The sequence below is a fragment of the Coloeus monedula genome (assembly GCF_965178545.1).
Source record: "Coloeus monedula genome assembly, chromosome: 2".
Lineage (NCBI taxonomy): Eukaryota > Metazoa > Chordata > Aves > Passeriformes > Corvidae > Coloeus > Coloeus monedula.
The window spans coordinates 48018702-48039217 of NC_138782.1; the positions used below are offsets into that span (position 1 = coordinate 48018702).

Genomic DNA, 20516 nt, shown 5'->3' on the forward strand with positions numbered 1-20516 from the left:
CTAGAATTAGGTCAACAAGCTCTGGCTGTTTGGAAAAACTAAGGCCATGTTAGCAATTCCTTTTTTTAAACAAACACATCTAGATATTCCTTTGACTATTATGGTAAAGTCCAATTCAAAAAAACATACTAAGTTCTAATAAAAAATGACAAAATGAAACCCACACCCTTCTTTGGTGCCTGGAAAATGACAAAATTTTAATAAAGATGAAACTGTGCTCAGTTATAATAAAGATGAAACTCTTACCAAGGCTGGAAACCACAGAGCTTTCTTCTTATCCACACTGAAGCAGTCCACGCACACAACTTTTCCTAATAACTCATCACTTTGTTTCCTATCATCTTCATCCTCATCGCTGGAAGAGGATGAAGATTCTTCTTCGGGACTAAACAACAGAAAGAGACTTAAAACTCAACTATTCAAAACTTGCTTATTATAATTACAAGAGATCCAAAGCTAATTGTCAAAGAGGCATAAATAACAGTGACTTGAATTGCCTGTTGGGTGTTTTGGCATGAAAATGAATAAAGTACTTATAATTATATTATAGTAACAATTCAAACATTACAAACTCAGAAATGCACATTTACTAGTAGTACATGCAAAACCCATACAAAACACCACCATGCATCCATATGGAAGAAGAGAAATGTACTGTCAGGGTGCATTCAAAGTGAAACCATTCTGCCGTACAGAAATGCTGTTCAAAAATACTGTTGCAGTTGTAGTTTTGGACCAATGTTAAGCTAAACTGTTTTGGTTTTTCCTCTTAATCTCTCTAAGCTTTTACTTTAACAACCACACAGAATGGAAAGCTTTTTTGAGAAAGGACAAATCTTTGAAGAAGAAACATCAGATACAAAGATGAATAACAAAGAGTAAGTCTATTTATCCTTAAACAGTTCTTTGAAGATGTGCAGTGAAGCATTTCTATGGCTGTTTCAATTTCACATTGAATGAAGTCTTGGAATGTAAGTAGATGGGACCAAGGTGTAAATACATTTTCGTTTAAAAAGCTTCTGTCCATTGTCTTTACTGTTCAAATACAAAGTTGCACCTGGTTTTAGCCATTTGAGGAGTCTAAATGTACAACACTACTCCAATTACAATTACTTGCAACTGATTAACAAACAAACAAAAAAATCACTTCCGATGCTCTCTATGCATCTTTTTTTTAATATTCACTTCAAAGGTTAATTCTCAGAAAATACACAGCACCTTTAATGAGCACAACCACCATTATTTTAAAAGCTATCTTCCATTTGTCACATAACTGCTTTTGAGTACAAAATTCAGTATTAACAAAAATCTCACAGTTACCATTTGTGTAACAGAAGGCAACAGATGTACAGTCTAAGGAGAATTTTCTTCTCCCCACCTTAATTTTATGTTATTTCCAGTGATGATAATTGTTTTGGTTTAGCATTGTTTTGGTTTATTTCTTTTTCCTTCAATATTCTTTTTTTTTAAAAGTAATGGTTCTTTTAAAATATATGAAAGTCTTTCAGACTGCTTTCTGGGGCTCAAGAATCTCTTGTAGGAAAAGAAAAAAGTCAAAGACTAAAGAGAAAGCCAAAATTTACTTTGGAGATACTACTTCCTAACTCAAATTGCACAGATACTGGCATAACTGCCTTTTAACTCAGTTAACTCAGTATTAATCATAAGATAAAGTTAAGTGTGTTGCTTCTGACATAATAATGTCCTGTACAACCCAGTCAGAGACACCAAAGATGCTACAATCACATTCTTTGTGGTAATGCCAGGTTTTTTCAGCTTTTTCTTTCACTTCCTCACAAATCAGTAACTCAACAATTTTCTGAGTAAATTTATAGCACCTCTACATATACAGGGCAACATTTATTTCAAGCTACCAAAAAGCACAAAAAGATAACCCAAGCATGAAAACCACTACACCTAAAAATTTTAAGCAAACAAGCAAAGAACTGCACATAAACCCCCCCACAAACACACAAAAACCTCACAACCCACCCACAAACAACAAAGCATAGGCACTGGATAACTTAACACTCGTTTATCAAGGCCACAGCTACCAAGAATTTTGGCACCTAGGAAATCCTGAACTTTGTTTTTGTATCAGTAAGTTTGTTGCAAACTATACTGGAAGCAGTGGGAAGAAACTGTTGTACAGGAAGTTCCACCTGGATATGAGGAAGAACTTCTTCACTGCGCAGGTGACCAAGCACTGGAACAGATTGTCCAAAGAGGTTGTGGAGTCTCCCTCACTGGAGATATTCAAGAACCACCTGGATACAATCCTGTGCCATGTGCTCTGGGATGACCCTGCTCGAGCAGGGAGCTTGGGTCAGATGTCCCCCATGGTCCTTCCCAACCTGATGCATTCTGTAATTCTGTTATACTGTACACCTATTTCTAAAAGCCCTTCAGAGACCCTGTACTGAGAAACCAAAGGTCTGTAGGAAGATTCTGGGACCTTCCACAAAGACTTCGTATCAGCTGGACAAAGAAACTGCATTGCAATGATTTTAGCTCAAGTCCAATACATTTGCAACACTACAGAGATGTTTCTCAATATAACTTAACATCACATTTCCATTTGGGATGACACCTTTTTTTTTTTTTACTTAATGAAACCAAGAAAAAGCTCTTGCCTATACCTGGTACTATTTTAAATATTGATTACATGAAAACTTGAAATGCTTGCACACAATAATACACATGAATCTGACTTTCAAACTGAGTGCTAAACCATACTTTCCATCCAGCCTCCATTTCTTTTAATAAGAGAAGCCGAACATACAAATAATAAAACTTGACACACACTGAAAGCTTCAGAATTGCATACACACAGCACAGATATCAAAATATTTAGCTTACATATGATTGGATCTCCTTCCCCTGTTTGTTTTCTTTCCAATAACAGGAGTCCCAAAGTGTTCAGGATTGGTGAGTGGAAGCTGATCTAATGTCTGTTGAAATGAAAAAATACATACACGTATACATAAGAAAAACCTGGCATAAGTTACTCCAAACCACCTGCTTCACTGAAGTAATTTTTGTCAATAGAGACTTTCTCATTACAAAAGAAATACAGAAGTACATCATACATGTCATGCTTAGAATTTTAAAAAGAAATAAGTTTTGTTTTGCAGTTTTTTTCAACACTTCCTCTGCACCTCTGAATAATTAGCTTTTGTCCAACATACACAGACAATTCTTCCCAGAAGTCCTGCCTTTGGACCGTTAAGACACAGAGAAGTAAGTAAGTATCAGCTATTCTGCTCACCTGGGATCTTCCATCTCTACCAGATTAATTTTCTGCCTATCCTATCATTAGACTAAATACTGAACCATCTACTTAAAAATGAACAAAGGTGCCCTTTGAAATGAAACTGCAAGATCACTCAATAGCAGCAAACATGACAACTGTATTTTTTGTTAGTAATTCATACTTTGGTATGTGAGAGAGATTCTAAAACAATTTTAAAGAGGCTGCTATACTGATAATTGGGAGGGTGCTAACTGATGCTTTATCAGCATCAAAACAAGAGGGAGAGAAAGAACTTTCCCTCTTCAGGGAGAATGCTCCAACAGAAGGAATTCATGGACATGAAGAATCTTCTTTCCTTAAGCCTGCTGTTAACTGTTTAAATGATAACCATTCCAGATTCAATGGCTCCTGGTACACAAGAATTTTTTGTACAGCCACTTATTATTTCTCTTTGAAAGAAGGCAGAAAGCCTTCCAAATTAAATATAGTCCTCTGATTTGAACTTCTTTGCCATGTATGAATTTTTCAATGTGTAACACTGACAAGAATCTCAAAAGTATTCTGTCTCAGAGAGAACTGATTTAGGGACAATAAAACTGGTTTTTTAGAATCTAAAAATAAATGTACGACTACTTCCAAGTGTGGTGGACATCCTAAAAGATTCTACATCACACACTTGGGAAGCAGTATCCGAACAAGACTACTGTGGGGCACTGGCCTAATTACAAATGAAATTTGAGACTCAATTTTCCCTGCTGAGTAGGTGTGCAATCACAAGGTAATTATTAGAAAAGTACAACATGTTTCATTCAGAGCTGGTGACAGTGAATTGCAAATCAGTGACTTCTGGCAAAACATCAAAAGCTTAGATGATAAAAAAGATGATAAAATAAGAAGTAGCAGTCATCTGAATGTACGGTTTCCTTGAATCTGACAAAATAATCCAAATTATTCCCACTCAGCCAAACAGGTCACAAAGCAATAGATGTAGACCAAAATTTTCAACCCATGTAGTCTAAGGTAATACTGCTGAAACCATATTAAAATAGTATTTATGGAACAGAAGAAATATAACCTTCAGTTGTGCTGACCATTAGTAACAAAGAACTAACTGAAGGAACACCACAATCTTTAAAATAATATCATTTCTATCTGAATCTAGATTTAGGCATCTAATTAGTCTCCCACCTTTACATGCGTTTAATCCTGATTTAGGATTCTAGAAGATATCCAAATCTTCACAAGAATGCAGTACGCAAACAACAGACTCAGCTGACTACAACAATAACAGCATACTTATGTAGAGCAAAAAAACCCATCCTCAGTAGCTGTCCAAAAAACAAACATGTTTACATAAATCTGCCCGTCTGTCCAGACTGTCTTACATAATATGAAGGAATAACCCTCATTCTGAAATTCCAATTTGAAATGTGCTACAAATGTTTGCGTACTTTAATGTGCAAGTCACCTCTAAGACATGAGCCAGCTTCAAAATACTGGTAGCTGTTGTCAAATAAACAAGTAACAGCAACTTACTACTGGTCTTTTAAAAGAAAAGCATTTATCTTTCATCAACTATTACAAATCAGATTTGACCATCAAAATGCAGCAGAACTTATTTATGTGGGAACATGTACATTAGTTTTTTATGTTATAGTTATGTTGTGGTTTTTTTCCTGACAAATACGTACAAATAATTTTTTTATACAATGTGAAGTAGTTGTGTGATTGCAGGTTTTATGTGTGATCTACAATCTATGAATTATCAATAATATAAAAATGAAAAAGATTAAATCCTGATTTTGTTTCTTAACTTACAGTTTGGTGAAATCTAAGTGTATTTCTTGATTTTAAAAAAGAATAAGCAGACCCTGTGGACCATACTTTGCATAACCCAAATTTTTAGTAGCATGGATACACATAATGTACTAAAAACGGAGGTAATAAAAGTATCACTTTTAAATTTTTCTAAATAAAAAGTTGTAATATAAAAACCCTTCAATTACCTCACTTTCAGCAAAATGTCTTTCTCCTTTTAAACACAAGGAAGAGCGTCTCAGAGTCTTCTCATCACCATCATCAAATACTGTCACCAGATAAGAAGTGAGGAAAGAAAACATTTCTTTTTAACTCAGGATATTAATAAGCAATTCATTCATATGTCAGAAAGAATGGGATATATATTTCTGTAGTCAACTCCTAGGACAAACCTTTGCCCAAGTAACACTGCAGATCCAGGAAAGCACTTCACAGATTGACCAAATACATAAGCTGCTCTCTCACCATAGCTACTTCACACTTGCATACCTTAAAAGGAATCTTGAGTAATCAGTAGTCAAGCAGACAGCTCATGGACTGGGACACAAAATTAAATTCAACACACTAGAATTCAAAAACTACTCTTCTAACATTTACAGTTTTTAAAGAACTTAATTACACAACCAGAACTCCTATGATACTCAAGTGGAAGCTCTGCTTACCATGGAGAAATATAAATGGGTATTTATAGAAAAAAGTTGCAATTTAATGTTGTATGGAAATTCAATGTCCTTCTCTACTGATTTCATGCAACTACGCTACAAAACAACAGTGATATCAGCCTAAGGAAGATGACAATAGCCAAAATGCTGACAATCACCAAAACCAGCTGTACATTACAGAACTGTGGAGCTCCCAGTTTCTAGACTTTTTGCTATCTCTGCTATCACTAGGTCAACTGGAAACAAGTTCATAATACAGTCCGTTCAGCTACATACACTGTCCCTTAGAATCCTGAAATGCACTGCATACATTTAAGGTGGGGTCTTCAGAACCTGATAAACTGGTCATACAAAAAGTAACCTCTCGTCAAGTCTTCTGCAGGTACTTAGCAGATGAAAACCTGGTGACAAATTTTGACTCTTAGGCTTTGCTTGCGCTGTTCAGTGAGACAAGAATTGATCTCTTCTCCCCTCTTGAGCAGTGATAATAATTATATTCTTGCTCCCAACACACCGGTGATCTTGAAGACTTTTGTGGGTGGAGAAGTAACCCCAAGATAACATTAAAATATTACATTAAAAAAATAGAAGTTTCAGCAACTTAACATGTCTCTTTCACCTTCATTTAAACATCCTCCTCTGTCCATCAACAGATCAAAACAACAGTGCTAGGAGAATGGCTGTTGACCAGCAAGATTAGAGAGATCAATTTTAGCCATTTCCTTCTTTGAGATGGAGGGTGCTCTACTCTTCAATATTTACTAATTTAAATAAAAATATACGAAAAGCAACAAGGTACATCAAAATTCTTGACCAGTATTTACTTGATATTAAAGAACCTTTTATCTAGCTCTGAGAATTTTTCATCAATACATAAAACTGAATACTGTTGATGAAGGAATTTTCCCCTCTAACTACAATTCCCCATCTTGTATTACAGACTACAGTAATTGTTGAACACTGTTCAACTGTGATAAAGTATCACTGAGAGATGCACATCTGTCACTTCAAAATTTGTTGGAAAGTATCAATGGCAAGAACTGCACACAAACCACGTAGATTTGGAACTGCATCTCAAATGGTCAACACATAATTAAGCCCCTCTTTGGTAAGTGAAGTCAGCAGGCTCCTAATCCAGTTTTATTAATTAACATAACAGTCTCCTTACATAAAGAAAGATTAAAAAAATCTATCCACTTCAGGAGATAAGCTGGCTACAGCAGAGGTAAACCTATTCAGAGCTAGGTAGGTAGCCACATAGTATGTCCTATGTGGTAATCTGCTTGCAGCCTCTTCCCTGCAAGAGGGAATCTTAATCTTGTTCCGTAACACGAATACATTCAGAAGAAAAGCTTGACCTCCCTGAAAGACTTATGCAGCCAGCAGAGCACATATGGCTTAATGAGTATGACATTCTGATCTATTGGAACATCCTGAAAACAATCTACTGAGCAGGCATACAGTAGTGTAATGTATTTAAAACCACACATTCTGAAACAGCAAGAAAAAAGCTGGAACATGGGGAAGAAAAGAGACAACTTAATGCAACTAAAACCACTTTGAATACTATGAAAAAGCAATGTAATGACAAAAAAGTGCAGAAGAGGGTAAGACTACTTTTGAACATGCATAATTCTGCATTTTTAGTAAAGCAAATAATCCTGCAATTTTCTTCCCCCCTTCATAGTAAACACAGACTTTAAGAGACATTTATATGAATGACAAAACAGTATCTAGTTACCAGGACTGAAGTACCTTGAGCTCTTTGAGGAATTTTTACATGGCAGGCAAAACTAAACACTTATGTATATATGTATGTATGCGTATGTGTGTATATATATATATATCTCTATGTATGTATGCCTATTATATTTACAAATTTTATGCATATATATATATATACACAGTGCTATACTAGTTTTAAAAGACTGTAACAGTTGGATTTTTATAAAAATTTAATTTAGTTCTTGTTGTTCTTTGATAGGAAAGCAGTAGCACCAAAAAAACCCCAAACATGTAAGCAAATTGATGTACAATTTCAATTCAGACAACACCTTATGAATACAAGACACACAGGGATGCTCAAAGCAACTTTGCCCATACTTCAGTGTTAAAAGAGGTCTAAAGCAGCCCTCAAAGGGTTATCCCTCTTCAGACACTGCTGCAATGGCATATCTGGTCTTAAGTAACTTCTGGAAAGGTACTACTTTAGATCGATCTGTGCCTTCACAAAGTTTTTAACCAAATCATAGCAATTTTATTCACAAAATCATTAAAAGTGCAAATAATTAGATGTTTCTCAGCAAGTGCTAGGACAACATTAAGTAGCTGCTTGTTGTGTGCCAATTCTGGAATCTGGTAAACAGCAACTATATCTTACACTAAGGCTTTCACTCAGATCCGCCAAAGCAATCACTGTCAGTGAAGAAAATTTCCCTCTCATTCCACTCACCCTCCTGACAAAGATTATTCTAATCATCCACAGCTAGAGTCAATTCTCTATCAAAGTGTGCTACACTGCCAGCAGCTGTGCTGCTTTTACCAATTCTGCAAGGTCAACATGCTTTTGTCTGCTTTTATCTACAAAATACAAGAGCATAGAGTGAAACCCATACTTCTTCCTATTTCCCAAGTTCCTGATTTTTTACAGATATCTACTTTGACTGCAACTCCCTGACATCTACCTTCAAAATTTAATCTGCATGGATTCCTATCTTATTCTTCTTGCTGACCTGCTAACATCACACTTTCTCAGAAACATAAACACATACACCACAGTTCTAACACCAGCTATACAATTTGCTTCTTAAAAGCTCCCATATCTGATCCACTTCTGTATTTATTATCAAAACACTATCTGTAATGTTAATTCTTGTCTTCGTACCTTATGTTTCACCCCATCCTAACAGACTCTCTCCTTTACTAATAGACTCTACCTCTTCAACAGAAAAACAGACATATTTTCTTCAACACTTATCTGTAAGGTCTTATCTAAATTTAGAGCTCTATTCCCTTCTGAAAGGACTATAACTAGGGAAAATAAAGTCTTTCCCTAGTTGTTCAACATCACTTGATTAACAACAAACCATATCTCAAAAGAACTAAGTCTTGCTAAAGTCCTTTCAAGACTTAGTCTTCATCTTCCCATATCCACCCAGGAGAGGGTTATGTAGTTTCTCAAGAATCAATACACTTCCTGCATATAAATCTTTAAAATCCCCACCCTCTATTTGCTATAGAGCATGTGGATATATTATCTAACATCTGAAATATCACATTATAACAAGCTATGTGTATTTTAACAGCAGCTGTTGTAAGGGCTAAGTCTGGGAGTAGGGAAAAGCAGGTGTTGCAGCTTGCATTTTAAAAGCACTTCCTTGCTTTTTTTTTAAGGATGTGTGACAGCATACTTTGCCTCAGAATATTTAACAAGAGTATATTAAATACCTAAGGAGCAGTCACCAATTATAGAGAAATTCACTAGGTCTTTATTTGGTGTCCCAATTTCACATTGTAAGGTGGACAGCTTCTTATAAAACCCTAATATAAGAAGTTTATTTTTAAGGGTTTTTCATAAAAACTCTGAATACCTAAGCATCTCCCTCCAAAAAATCTCTCTCACCATGCTTAGAACATGGCCGGGTCACAGGCATATTTTTAAGTCAAGAGTTTTATTCAAATACATAAATATTTTTCTTACCTACAGTATACCAACTTGCATCTGTTAATTTGTTGATAACTGCTTCCTGATATGTTCCATCTGGATTCTTCACTTCCACAACAGTTCCTACCTAAAATACAGAACTCACTTAGCACTGGAGAGTTTCTAAAACAGGCAATGCAATCAACACTTTTGTACAAGCAAACAGAGATAATTTCTAACCTATTCCATGCTAAATATAACACGTTTTTTCCAGTTTCACTTGAATATACTTGTATCCCTTAAACTTCTTTTTTCATTCCTTTAAAATAAGCCAACTAACTGAGCAGATTATTTCCTGCCAGCAGGTGGGGAACAAGAACCAATTTGAGTGATGTCATTCTCTTGTATAAGAGCTTTCCCATCAAATCCTCCAGCTGAGTTCTCCAAAGGAACAGTGACTAAAAATCAGCACCAGCCATAATTCTTAGCTTTAAGGCATAAAGAACAAAGAAGCTTGCACCAGCCTGTGCTGCATCCCCTTTAACCACAAAGAAAAAAAGCTAACATGAAGAGTATACTCTCTCTAACTTTGCAGCATTACCTTTTATGCTTTGTGATCACATCAAGCCTGTGTAATAAGTTGAACCTTCTACTCTCATCCCATACCGTATATGCACATTTATGTCAAATATTGCAAAAAAAAAAAGTTTTTCAAAGCATTAGCAAGATATAAACCAGATTTATTACCTTTAAGGGACCCTTTATGTGGTCATCTTGGACTTCCACTGTTGAAGAATCATGCCTAAAGGTTACCTAAAAAACATAATTCAACTGACAATCACTTGATACAATTGAGCAGCATAAGCACATGCAAACATCAACAGCCCTTCTCTTACTCTCTTTTACAATTAGTCACCATAACCATTCCACTTGCTGAAAGCTGTTTTACTCATATATTTTAGAAACATGAGGGGCTAGTTATCAAAACTTCTAAAATATTTTTCATCCTTCACAATAGAATCATTATCTCTAAAGGAAATGATAGATGAGTATAACAAAATTGTCTAATGGCTCAAAATTATCTCTGCAGTTCTCTTAAATGATTTGAACTTCTCTAGTACCACAGCAAGAAAGGAGAAAGTTTCAAGACGTCTGAGTACAACTTTAAAGAAACACTGATATTTCAATGCTTTGAAATCAAACGGTTTTAGCACCTTTATCTTTTGCTGATAAAAGTGCATTTTTCCCCTCATGGTTGAAAGACTCACACAAATACAGGACACTGCTGTCGACTAAACAAAATGAGCAACTCAAACAGGCTTTCAGTTAATGTCAGTCTAGCCTACACACAGAGTTAATTGGAAGGAAATGTAAAAACAGCTAACTTCAATCCTTCAAAACTGGAGTAAGTAAATCCTGTAAATATTTCCAAGGTATTTCCCTCTGTCATTCCCATAAAGATACAAAGGCTGTTGTCTTTAATCTACACACTGTGTCCTCAGAAAAAAAATTGGTCTGGAAATTCAAATGTATGATTAAGCTATCTGTACCAGATGCTATAGATGTTCACCTTTCATTTCATTCACAATTAACTTGGTTACACTGAAAGTCATAGGATCCTCCTATCAATTACATCTGAAGTTTTATTTTCACTCTGGTTTTTTAATTATAGGAAACTGAGAAAATCCTGTCATTACATTTTATGTACCTATGTACATTTATTAACACACACAAATGATGTTCTGATGTTCACCAAAACATACTCTTTTTATGTAAGTATATAATGTTTTACTGAGTATTTGAAACAAGTAAGAATGTAACATGAGATCCAGCTGTGTAACAGTAACTCTCAACTACAGCAATCCCACATCAAATCTCAGGACTTGTTTCACAAGTGTGCCCAAGAACACGTTCTCACTGCTGTTGAGGGCTTCACTGTAGCACACAGCAACAGCAAAACTTCCTTCAGAACCACAGTGTTCTCTAACACCAACTCTCCTACAATAGCCTTCTCAGAGAGGAGATTTTAAGGAGTTTTGCCAAGAACAGCACCAACAACCAGGACTAAGGACAATCTATCTTGACTGATTAGAAGACAAATGTACTAAAATGCTACACTGCCTTCCAGGTGCTACTTAATGAAACAGTCATCTTGTCTATCTTCTGTGAGAACTACAGCAACACATACAGTTGTGAGAGTAAGTTCTTTTTTAGACCTGCACCTACCGAGGGCAAGTACTTTCTGTCCACCACACAGACAAAAGCATACTGTGTAACCAAGAGGCGGACAAAGGATTCAGGCTAGGAACTAGCCGAGCAAAGACTACTCTTCTGAACTTCATGCTGACAGATACAGGTATTTAATTCTCTCTTTGGGGGAATTTATCTAGAAAGCCAAAGTTCAGTTAAGGTGCAAAATAATCTGAAACCTAGGGTCACTAGTGGCTCGTATCAAATACTCAGTATATCAATTCTGACTTAGAGACATCTGTCTTTATTTACTTTCTGTAGTTATCTTAAATGTATTTTGCAGCAAAAAGGAACTCTATCCAGAACCATGAGTCAGCCACAATGTACTCTGATGAAAGGTAAACAAAGCAAATTGCTACTGTGTATTCCAGAATGGTTTGTCTTTTTAAACAGATCTTGGGGCTTTGACTCTTTGCGGGGGGGAGAGTTTTGATACCAACAGGTTTTGCTTCTTGAGATACTCATATGTGCTCAAAAAATACTGGTTATTAACAGAAATATTCAAACTCCAAACTCAGTGTGACACTGCTGGCCTTTCTTGAAGCTGAGAAAAGTGATGTCAGTATTTACTAGTTGTGGGTTTTAATTCCCAAAGTATTTAACAGTGTGGAACCTTCCTGTCTCAGGCAAAAGATTAAGACATGCAGCACACCATCAACTTGGTTAGTCTCAGCTGGAATTTCTTTTTTCTTCACCATCCTGAAAAGACAGTCCTAGTAAGTCCTTTTACAGCAGAAGCTTTTCTTATTTCTGTTTAATAAAGACCTACACAGAAAACAGTTTCTTCTGAAACCTCCGTGCAGAGTGCCCAAATGCAAGTGGTGGTAGATGACGCTGCTAATTGTTTTAGGAGATGCTGCCAAAATAAACTGGCTTAAATAACTCTCTTAAAAAAGCTGTAACAGATCTGATAAAGCAGACTAACAGTAACACCCAAAGTCTTGTCCTTGAGTCAAATCTGTACTGCCTTCAACACTTTTGAAAATTCCAGGCAAATCTGAAGTTTTAATGCTTTCCACGACCAAGTGTGCAATGCTGTTATTTTTTACTGTAGAATTCCGTACCATGTACAGAATTTGCCAAAAACTGAATCGTGAAATACAGTACCTACTGACACTGCAATTATAAGTACACAGCATCTCCATTAAATTGAATTAAGTTATTAAATTATGCTGGTGATGGGAAAGTTATCAGGAAGGTATCTCCTCAAAATATTCTAGGAAGCAGAATTCAAAAGAAGAAGCAAGTAGGTAAAAGGAGACACAATTAAACGTATTTTACTTGTCAGAAGATTACAATACTCCATATTGAAAGAATTTTGTTGGCATCCTACTTTCTCAGCAGAACACCTAGCTATAAAACTTAAATGAATGCTTTACACTAAAATTGACAGTATGAAGTTAAGTTACTTTCCTTCTCCTCTACTAGTTCTAGAAGACTAAGGCATAAAATATATATTGGGGCCAAAAGAAACCCATTCAGCAAGCGAAAAAAATAATGCAGCAGATAAATGACCAAAATTCCAGACAAAGCACACCTGATAATGAGAATCTTTGTTAGAGCTAATACTGGGGGAAGTATGCATGTGCCAGAAAGAGCTAAACAGACTTTCAGAGAAAATCAGAGGGCCACTGTTAAGTTTAAGGAATACACATTCCTAGTGGAGAAAAAACAATGTAAACAGATATTGTTACAGCACTCACAAAAATCTCAACCACAAACCACATTACTCTACAAAGCAACAACAGAACTGTGCCTGAACTGCCTTAAGTGACACAGTAACAGTGAACACCCCCCTGCCCACTTGAATCCAGAGGGCTTCATACAAAATCTCCATAAACAATTTACAGAAAAACTCCATTTCATGTCAAGATCTGTCTGCAAACCTTGCAGTGACCAAACTTCAACTTATAAACCCATAAGAAAATACTTAGCAATGAACAATAAATAGCAAGTGGCCATCTAAGGAGGTGGACTGGAAGTCCCCCAAAAAACTGAAATGTGTTAAGATTTCAGTGATCTAGGCACAACACCATCCCTGTAGTTAAATAATGATGCTTAACAGCTTAAGTAGCAACAGTTAACCATTAAACCCAATGGTACTGTAAAGCATACACCAGCTGATGCTATTAAGAGTTTTTGACTAATGAAATGAAAAGACCACTAATTTGCCCTTCCATCAGATTTCAGACTAAAATCTTCTTGTTGTATTTAACATTATTATCAAATAAGTGACAATAGTCCTTCCCACCAGGGTTTATGGAGAGTGTTTGCTCTTTCCCTCAGACACTCTATAGGCAAAAATAAGCCACAGCATGAGGGCAGAGTCAAATAAAGCAAAATAGTTTACAGCATACAAAAGTCTTCTGTAACAGGTTATCACCACTCACATTTCACATATTTTTCACTTAAATTTACAGTAGATATAAGAAAAATATTCTGCCACCATAACTCTTGCAGAGCAACAATCTAATTTGTATTTTCTAGGTGGTTTTGATCCTTGCTCTGTAATATTTCTGTACGAGGTTAAAAGGCAAAGCAGAAAAATAGTATCTCCTTCCAAATCAGAAGTGTTTAGGGACACATTATCCGAAGAGAAATATATGGCCATTTTGCAGTGTATTGCTCTCTTTATTTCTAGAAATGATTCTTTAAATTTTCAAGGAATGTTAAAATTTATCTCTTGCAATCCCTTTTCAGAATTTTTATTTGTACTGCACGTGGCTTATATTGATTCAGTCATTAACCAGTTATTATAAAGCTTAGGTGAGATCCCCTGCTTGCTATTCTGGAGGCCTCAACATGCCAAGTGTTTTTCAGAAGGCAGAAGGGCTTCAGCTTATTCCTGAAGCATTATCTAGTTGCCACTGCTAAATGGCAGTGACCTGTGCTCCTCAAGTAAAAGCAACCATATTAAGCCTACTTTGAGTAGTCTTAGCTATTTTCTGGTAATATTCTCCCATATGTAAGCCTACATTTGTCACATTTTAATCAATTACTTTAAGGTCAGCCTATGGCATCGAAGGTCAAAAACACACAGATGACAAAGTAACGACAGAAACAGAACATATTTCCTTGTGTGGGAGTGGGGGAATCCCTCCCATCCCAACAATAATAAGCTTACTGTTATTTCAAAGACTGTACTGCCAGCCTCCAAAGACAGGACAGCCTCTTAGCTGTCCTGAGACTAAGAAGTTTCACACTGTGCCATTGTGAACATTAATCACTTTTTTACCCCTCCTCAAAAGAAGTGTTTGCAGGAAAACCACATACCTTGACTTTGACAAGCCTTTTTGCTGTCTTGATCTTGGCTTCACAGAAGGCTCCTCTATACTTCGCACTGACATCAGTCCCCACTGTGAGATAGGGAGGCTCATCAATTGCCTAGAACAGAAAGGAAAACAATTGCTTTTTAATTACTGACCACTGGCAACACAGCTACCATAGTCCCAGCAGTTTTTGTGGACAAAGCATTACAAACAGCCCAATGAAACTGAAATTGACAGCATATGTGTATCACAGCAGTAGAAACACAGAACACAACACTAAGCTAATACAATGAACATAATTACAATCTCATAATATACATGTATCTCGTGATATAAGATCATAAACATAATAAACTGATACCACAGTTATCTACAACAAGCACCACATAGGCTTCCAGCCTCTGCACCATTTGAAGACACAGCAGGGGATCAATTCTGTTGCAATGGTGAAGACCAACCAAGCATTCCACCCTCTCCTTTAATTGCGTCAAGACCTGACAAGTCGCATGAAGACACTGATGTTTATTTCCCTCAAATAATTAAGGTTCATTTTTTGTTAGTAAATAGAACAACTCTGAAGAGATTCTGCTTTTTCACTTTTGAATAAAATAAATGATAAAGGTGACACTCATCGGGAGAGCAGCCCACGGGCAAGGTACAGTAGGAGACTGACAGAGTCTAAACACACAATGAAGGTGAAGGGTCCAGACAAAAGACGAGGTTCTGTGACATGAAACACAGAACAGGTGTTTACCCAAACAGGGAAACAAGAAATAGAAGAGGTGGGAAATAAGAGGGTTTGGGAGTAGGAGGAGAACATAGGTCAAATCAGTATACTGAGTGAGCTCATGAAGGCACAGTTCCTTCAAAGGAAGTTCATTTTCCCTCACACAACCTCTCCTAACGTAATCTGGGCAAGGAGATTCCAGATAACTGAACCACCTCAGTATCGCTTCACAGACTCTGAGTCAGAAGAAGGAAAGTAGAGGGTGACATGCAAGAGGAGCGAGGTTTGTTTTCAAGAGCTGCAAGCCTCCATGGAGACCCAGACAAGAGCAGAGCAAAGAGATCTAAGCCCTTGTCGAAGCTACATCGTGTTTCTGTGCCCCTACAGAGTCAAACACAGCTTACAAAAGGCATCTCTGGCACATCCAGGTTCTCAGTAGGAAAAATATAGAGCTAAATCTTCACAGGCATCAGAGACTGATACTACTTGAGACTGAGGTGCTTGCACTCAGCATCAGATTAATTCCCACTAGCTGCTTCCAGCTCCAATACATCAGAAGTAAAGGCATGGAAGTGTGTACTTAAATGCTTCAATGCACAGTTTCTCAGAAATTTAAGTTTTACAAAACCTGAAATTGAGAAACATAAGACGCTACAGGGTTAACTCCTTATTAATGATGTTTTTTTACATTTACTCTGTTCCAGTCTCTCCCTCTTACAGAATATATTTCTGAGTACTATAAAATCATTATCAATCTGCACTTTCTAAGATCATCAGAGGCATGAATGTGCTAATGAGCCCCTTGCTCTCTTCTCTCCCTGCATGTGTGATACGTGACTGCACGCAGAGTAGTAGGATATACTACACTGGTGGTAGTATATCCATGAACACCTATCCTTTCCTAACCCGGGTTCAACAGCAATAAAACTCCGCTGAGATTAGCAAGGAATCTGTTAAGAGTGCTGGGATTCTGAAATTCATTCTCTCCTAGCTTATCCAACAAGTACTAGCCTCTGAGGCAGGCTGCAATGCTTTTCTCTTGCTGCACTTGGATGGATGCTGAGAGAGGGACTCAGATGGTGATAAATTTGGTTTTGGTCAGTACTCTCACTGAAGTGAACCAAGAAGTGGCTGTTTCACACAACATGAATCTGAGCAGAGGAAAGCAGCAATGTATTCTCTTGCAAAGACAGTAAGCTCTAAAAGGGGAGCATCCCACCGGCTCCACTGCACTCTTTAGTGAACATAAAGAAACTCATTTACCACTAGATTGGTGATAGCATTTCATGCCAGTTCATCTTCTAAAGTTAAAAGAAAGTGTGGAATACTGAGATTACTTTAACAATAGTGACAGATCCCAGATGGGTCCACACAGATGCACACAGCTACAATTCTCCCATAAACAAAACTTAAGAAGCTAGTTGTGTCAGTGTCAGTCTATAGTTCCCTATACAGCCAAAAGAATTATCGCAAAGACCAATCCATATTATCAAGGTGAACTCACAGAAAAACATTAAACAATTTTTCTTCACTGCTACTGACACTAACTAAAAAGAAAAAAATAAAAATTTTGAGAACCAAGATAATCTGAAGCTCTTGTCTTTGGTTGAAAATTTCTGGCAGAAGAACAGGCAAGTCAGCAATCAAACTTTAAGCAGGACTTTAAATTCTTATAAAGATCACAGTTACCAGTACTGTGATTACTTTATCACTACTCTTATTCTTAACAACCTCTTGCAGAAAGAATATTCATTCAAAAAATTACATCTGTAAGAACTTCTGTTACTAACATACAAGTTAATTTCAATCTCTAGCCTAAATCCTTTGAAATTACTCTTATTCCTTTCACTGGAATTAGTTAATATCTACAACTGTAAAGAATTTCAGAGAATAGCAAACATATGGACCATTTGATTACCAATGTAGTTACGTCTACTAGAAATACAGTATTGGAGTGGCTTTTGAGAGAAAAATGATTAAATTAATTTCTTTAATTACCACTTTAAATCATTATATACTTTAAAACAGTATCTGAAACCATCTGGATATATACTGGATTTTTTTCCTGCAATTTTATTATTCCATTGAAAGACAAATTACATGGGCTTTCCCCCACCAAATCCCTTAACTGAAATTTCCAAGATACTTCCCTCATTCTGACAGAGTAACAGCCGAAAGTGGCAAGTTAAAATAATAACCAAAATGTGATGCATCATAGAGAATGCAAACTAGAAAAATAAACAGTAATGATCCGAGTCTGGCATTAATTTCACATAATTCTTACCATGACCTTTGTCATTTTTACCAACTCTGAGTCACCTGTTCTCAAGCAGGTTTTATTCAATTTCACCAACATTAGAGAGATTAAAAATTAGTATACAGCTATTTTTATCTTTCTGTTATCCCTTCCCTGCTTCGTGCTTACGTCATTTATTAGATGTTCTTATACTCAGACTGCATGTATCTTTGCCTATTTCATTTTGACATGTTTTATCAGGATTTGTTTTTATTCTGTTTTTAGGCTTCTCAGAGCAGGTTACTAGGAAAAAACTCCAAAAACAGTATGCTAAAATGCAAGCAAGCATACTGAAAATATCTTAACAAGAATCATTGCAGTGATCTTTAAAGGGAAGGGGGACTACCCTATAATACAAAAAGTTCTGGGCTTCTTAAAACTATTGAAGGCCTCTTAAAACTGTACTAGCCTCATATGTTGGTGTCTCAGCCTTCATTGTATTTTAAAAGATAACGTGAATTGGCATTTACATTTTATATGTGAACATCACCTGCACTTTATAATTTAAAGATAAGAATCATCTTTTCAGTAGCATATCATAAAACCATCAGTAAACTTTTGTCAACAGCAACACTGAAAAGTATGCCCAGCACATGCCATCATTTATTTATAATGAGATCATGAACTTCTTTCATTCAGAGCAGCTTCAATACACACCCCAGGATATCCTGTCAATGTTTGTGTCTCTATATGTAGTCTTTCGAAAATCTCTGAGCTCACACTGGAAGGAGAAAGGTGAAGCTGATGGTAATATGTCGGCGTGTTCGTTTGGTTATTTCACTATTGCCCGAAGACCGGCATTGAAGATCTTCATGGAAACCCCTCACCAAGTGGGCGGTTCCAAGAGGCATCACTATTTTGTCCGCATGGATGATCGAGGCCAGGCTACCGAAGGGGGGCCGGCTCTGCTGGGTGACACCGGGGGACGGACATCCGCCCGTACACGGATACCAGGGGACGGCTGTAGCCCGCGGGAGCCTGCGGCCGCAGCCAGACGGGGGCTACGGAGGGGCTGTTTTGGGAAGAGCTCGGGAAGAGCTCTTCCCTTCCCCAGCATTCGCTGCAGGGGGTGCTGAGCGCTATGAGCGGTTCGAGCAGCGCCCCGAGGAGCTGCGGACAGCCGGGCCGACGCTCCGGCTTCGGCAAGGGCACCGGAGGAAGACGGCGCCTGGGTGACTCGTTCCGCTCGCTGGGGTGGCCGGCCGAGCCCCAGCGATTCTCCGGGGACCTGCCGCTTTAAGGGGAGGGGCCGGAGCAGGGAAGCTGCCAGAAGTTTCTGGCTGCCCGAGCCAGCCCCGAGCGCAGCCGCCCGCCCGCGCTCTCTCCCCGAAGGCGCCCAGGGCTTCGGCAGATTAAGCGCGGATTGCCGTAAACTAAATTTGTCCCCTTAAGGCGATTGCCGGGCAAATCTGCACGCAGGCTTCCCGGGAGCCTGCCGCTGCTGGAGTCGGGCACGGAGCACCGGCAGCACCAGCTCCCGGGATGCGGCCGGGAAAACGTGCGAGCGCCGCCCGCGCCCCTGCAGTGCAGCTCCTCCGGAACGCCGCTGGAACGCGCCTGGCGTTGAATAGCCATAATCATCGGCCAAATTACTATAAAAAAAAGTTCCGGTGCTGTCTTGGGTGAGCAAGAAGGGATAAAAAGAAAAGCACTTCCTGCAGTTTTGCACTTTCCATTTGGAAATCCAAACTAATGGACAACCGCCATGCTACTACTAACACTTAATTTTGTTTTATTAATGGGAGTAGGATGAATAGTTTCTCTGCTATCTCAATTCACAACTGCTGTGCGTGCACAGGAGTTGCAGCACAGGCTGCCGCAGCTGAAAAGCTGGTTTACCACTTAAATAAGAAGCAGTCTCTAGGTGACCAGTCAGCAATTTCCACCAATTCAATAGCAGAATTTTCTTTGGCAGGAAAAGCAGGCTGTTGGAAGGGTTCTGCTCCAGCCTTCGAGCTGATTATACCTGGAAGGATTGATAAATGGCTAGATGCCCACATCATAAAACAACCTGCACGTCTTCTGAATTTGGATATTTACATCGGTATTAGTAGTTTTGGTCTTCCGTGTATGAAGGAGAAACACACAGAGACCTCTCCAGAGTACTGTGGAATACACATTTTAACATTGCAATCTAAAATGGTAGCATCACGCTTTTACATGCATTTTAAAGCTGTTAAAGAAGTTGGTTTTCCAGCTTTTTTTTTTTTTTTTACACACATATATTTTTCCATCTACGTGGGATGAAATCATCCTCACATCTCTTCTTTCAACTGTGCTGCATTACTATATTCAAATTCCTTTGTAAAGTCTGTCATGCCATACAGCAGCTGATAAAATTGCTTTACATTGTGCTTTACCCATAATCACATCTAATATGGTATGTGTGAATGTATTATTTTCTATCTCCTAATCTGTATTCTTCTGCACCATGCACAGGATGTTCCAAGTAAACCACATGAAAACAAGATTAAGTATTCAATCTAGAAACATAGCAGACATGGTTACTGTCTGCTAAAAGCCTGCAGGACTGCTTTTGGAGTAATATACAAAGAGAAAAATCTTCCCTCAGTCTTTCATGTATATGAAGTTTGAAGA

At 37.7% G+C, this 20516-nt stretch overlaps 1 protein-coding gene across 2 annotated transcripts in view; it reads right to left on the reverse strand.

Annotated features, from left to right (window-relative positions):
• ARID4B (AT-rich interaction domain 4B) overlaps positions 1-20516 on the reverse strand; it is an 89181-nt gene that overhangs the window by 43851 nt on the left and 24814 nt on the right. For both annotated transcript variants that reach the window (XM_082277114.1, XM_082277113.1), the window contains exons 3-8: positions 14900-15010; positions 10124-10189; positions 9434-9524; positions 5260-5339; positions 2860-2951; positions 247-385 (exon numbers count right to left, since the gene is read on the reverse strand). In XM_082277114.1, the coding sequence (XP_082133240.1) occupies positions 247-385; positions 2860-2951; positions 5260-5339; positions 9434-9524; positions 10124-10189; positions 14900-15010 (579 nt within the window). The remainder of the gene's footprint in view (positions 1-246; positions 386-2859; positions 2952-5259; positions 5340-9433; positions 9525-10123; positions 10190-14899; positions 15011-20516) is intronic.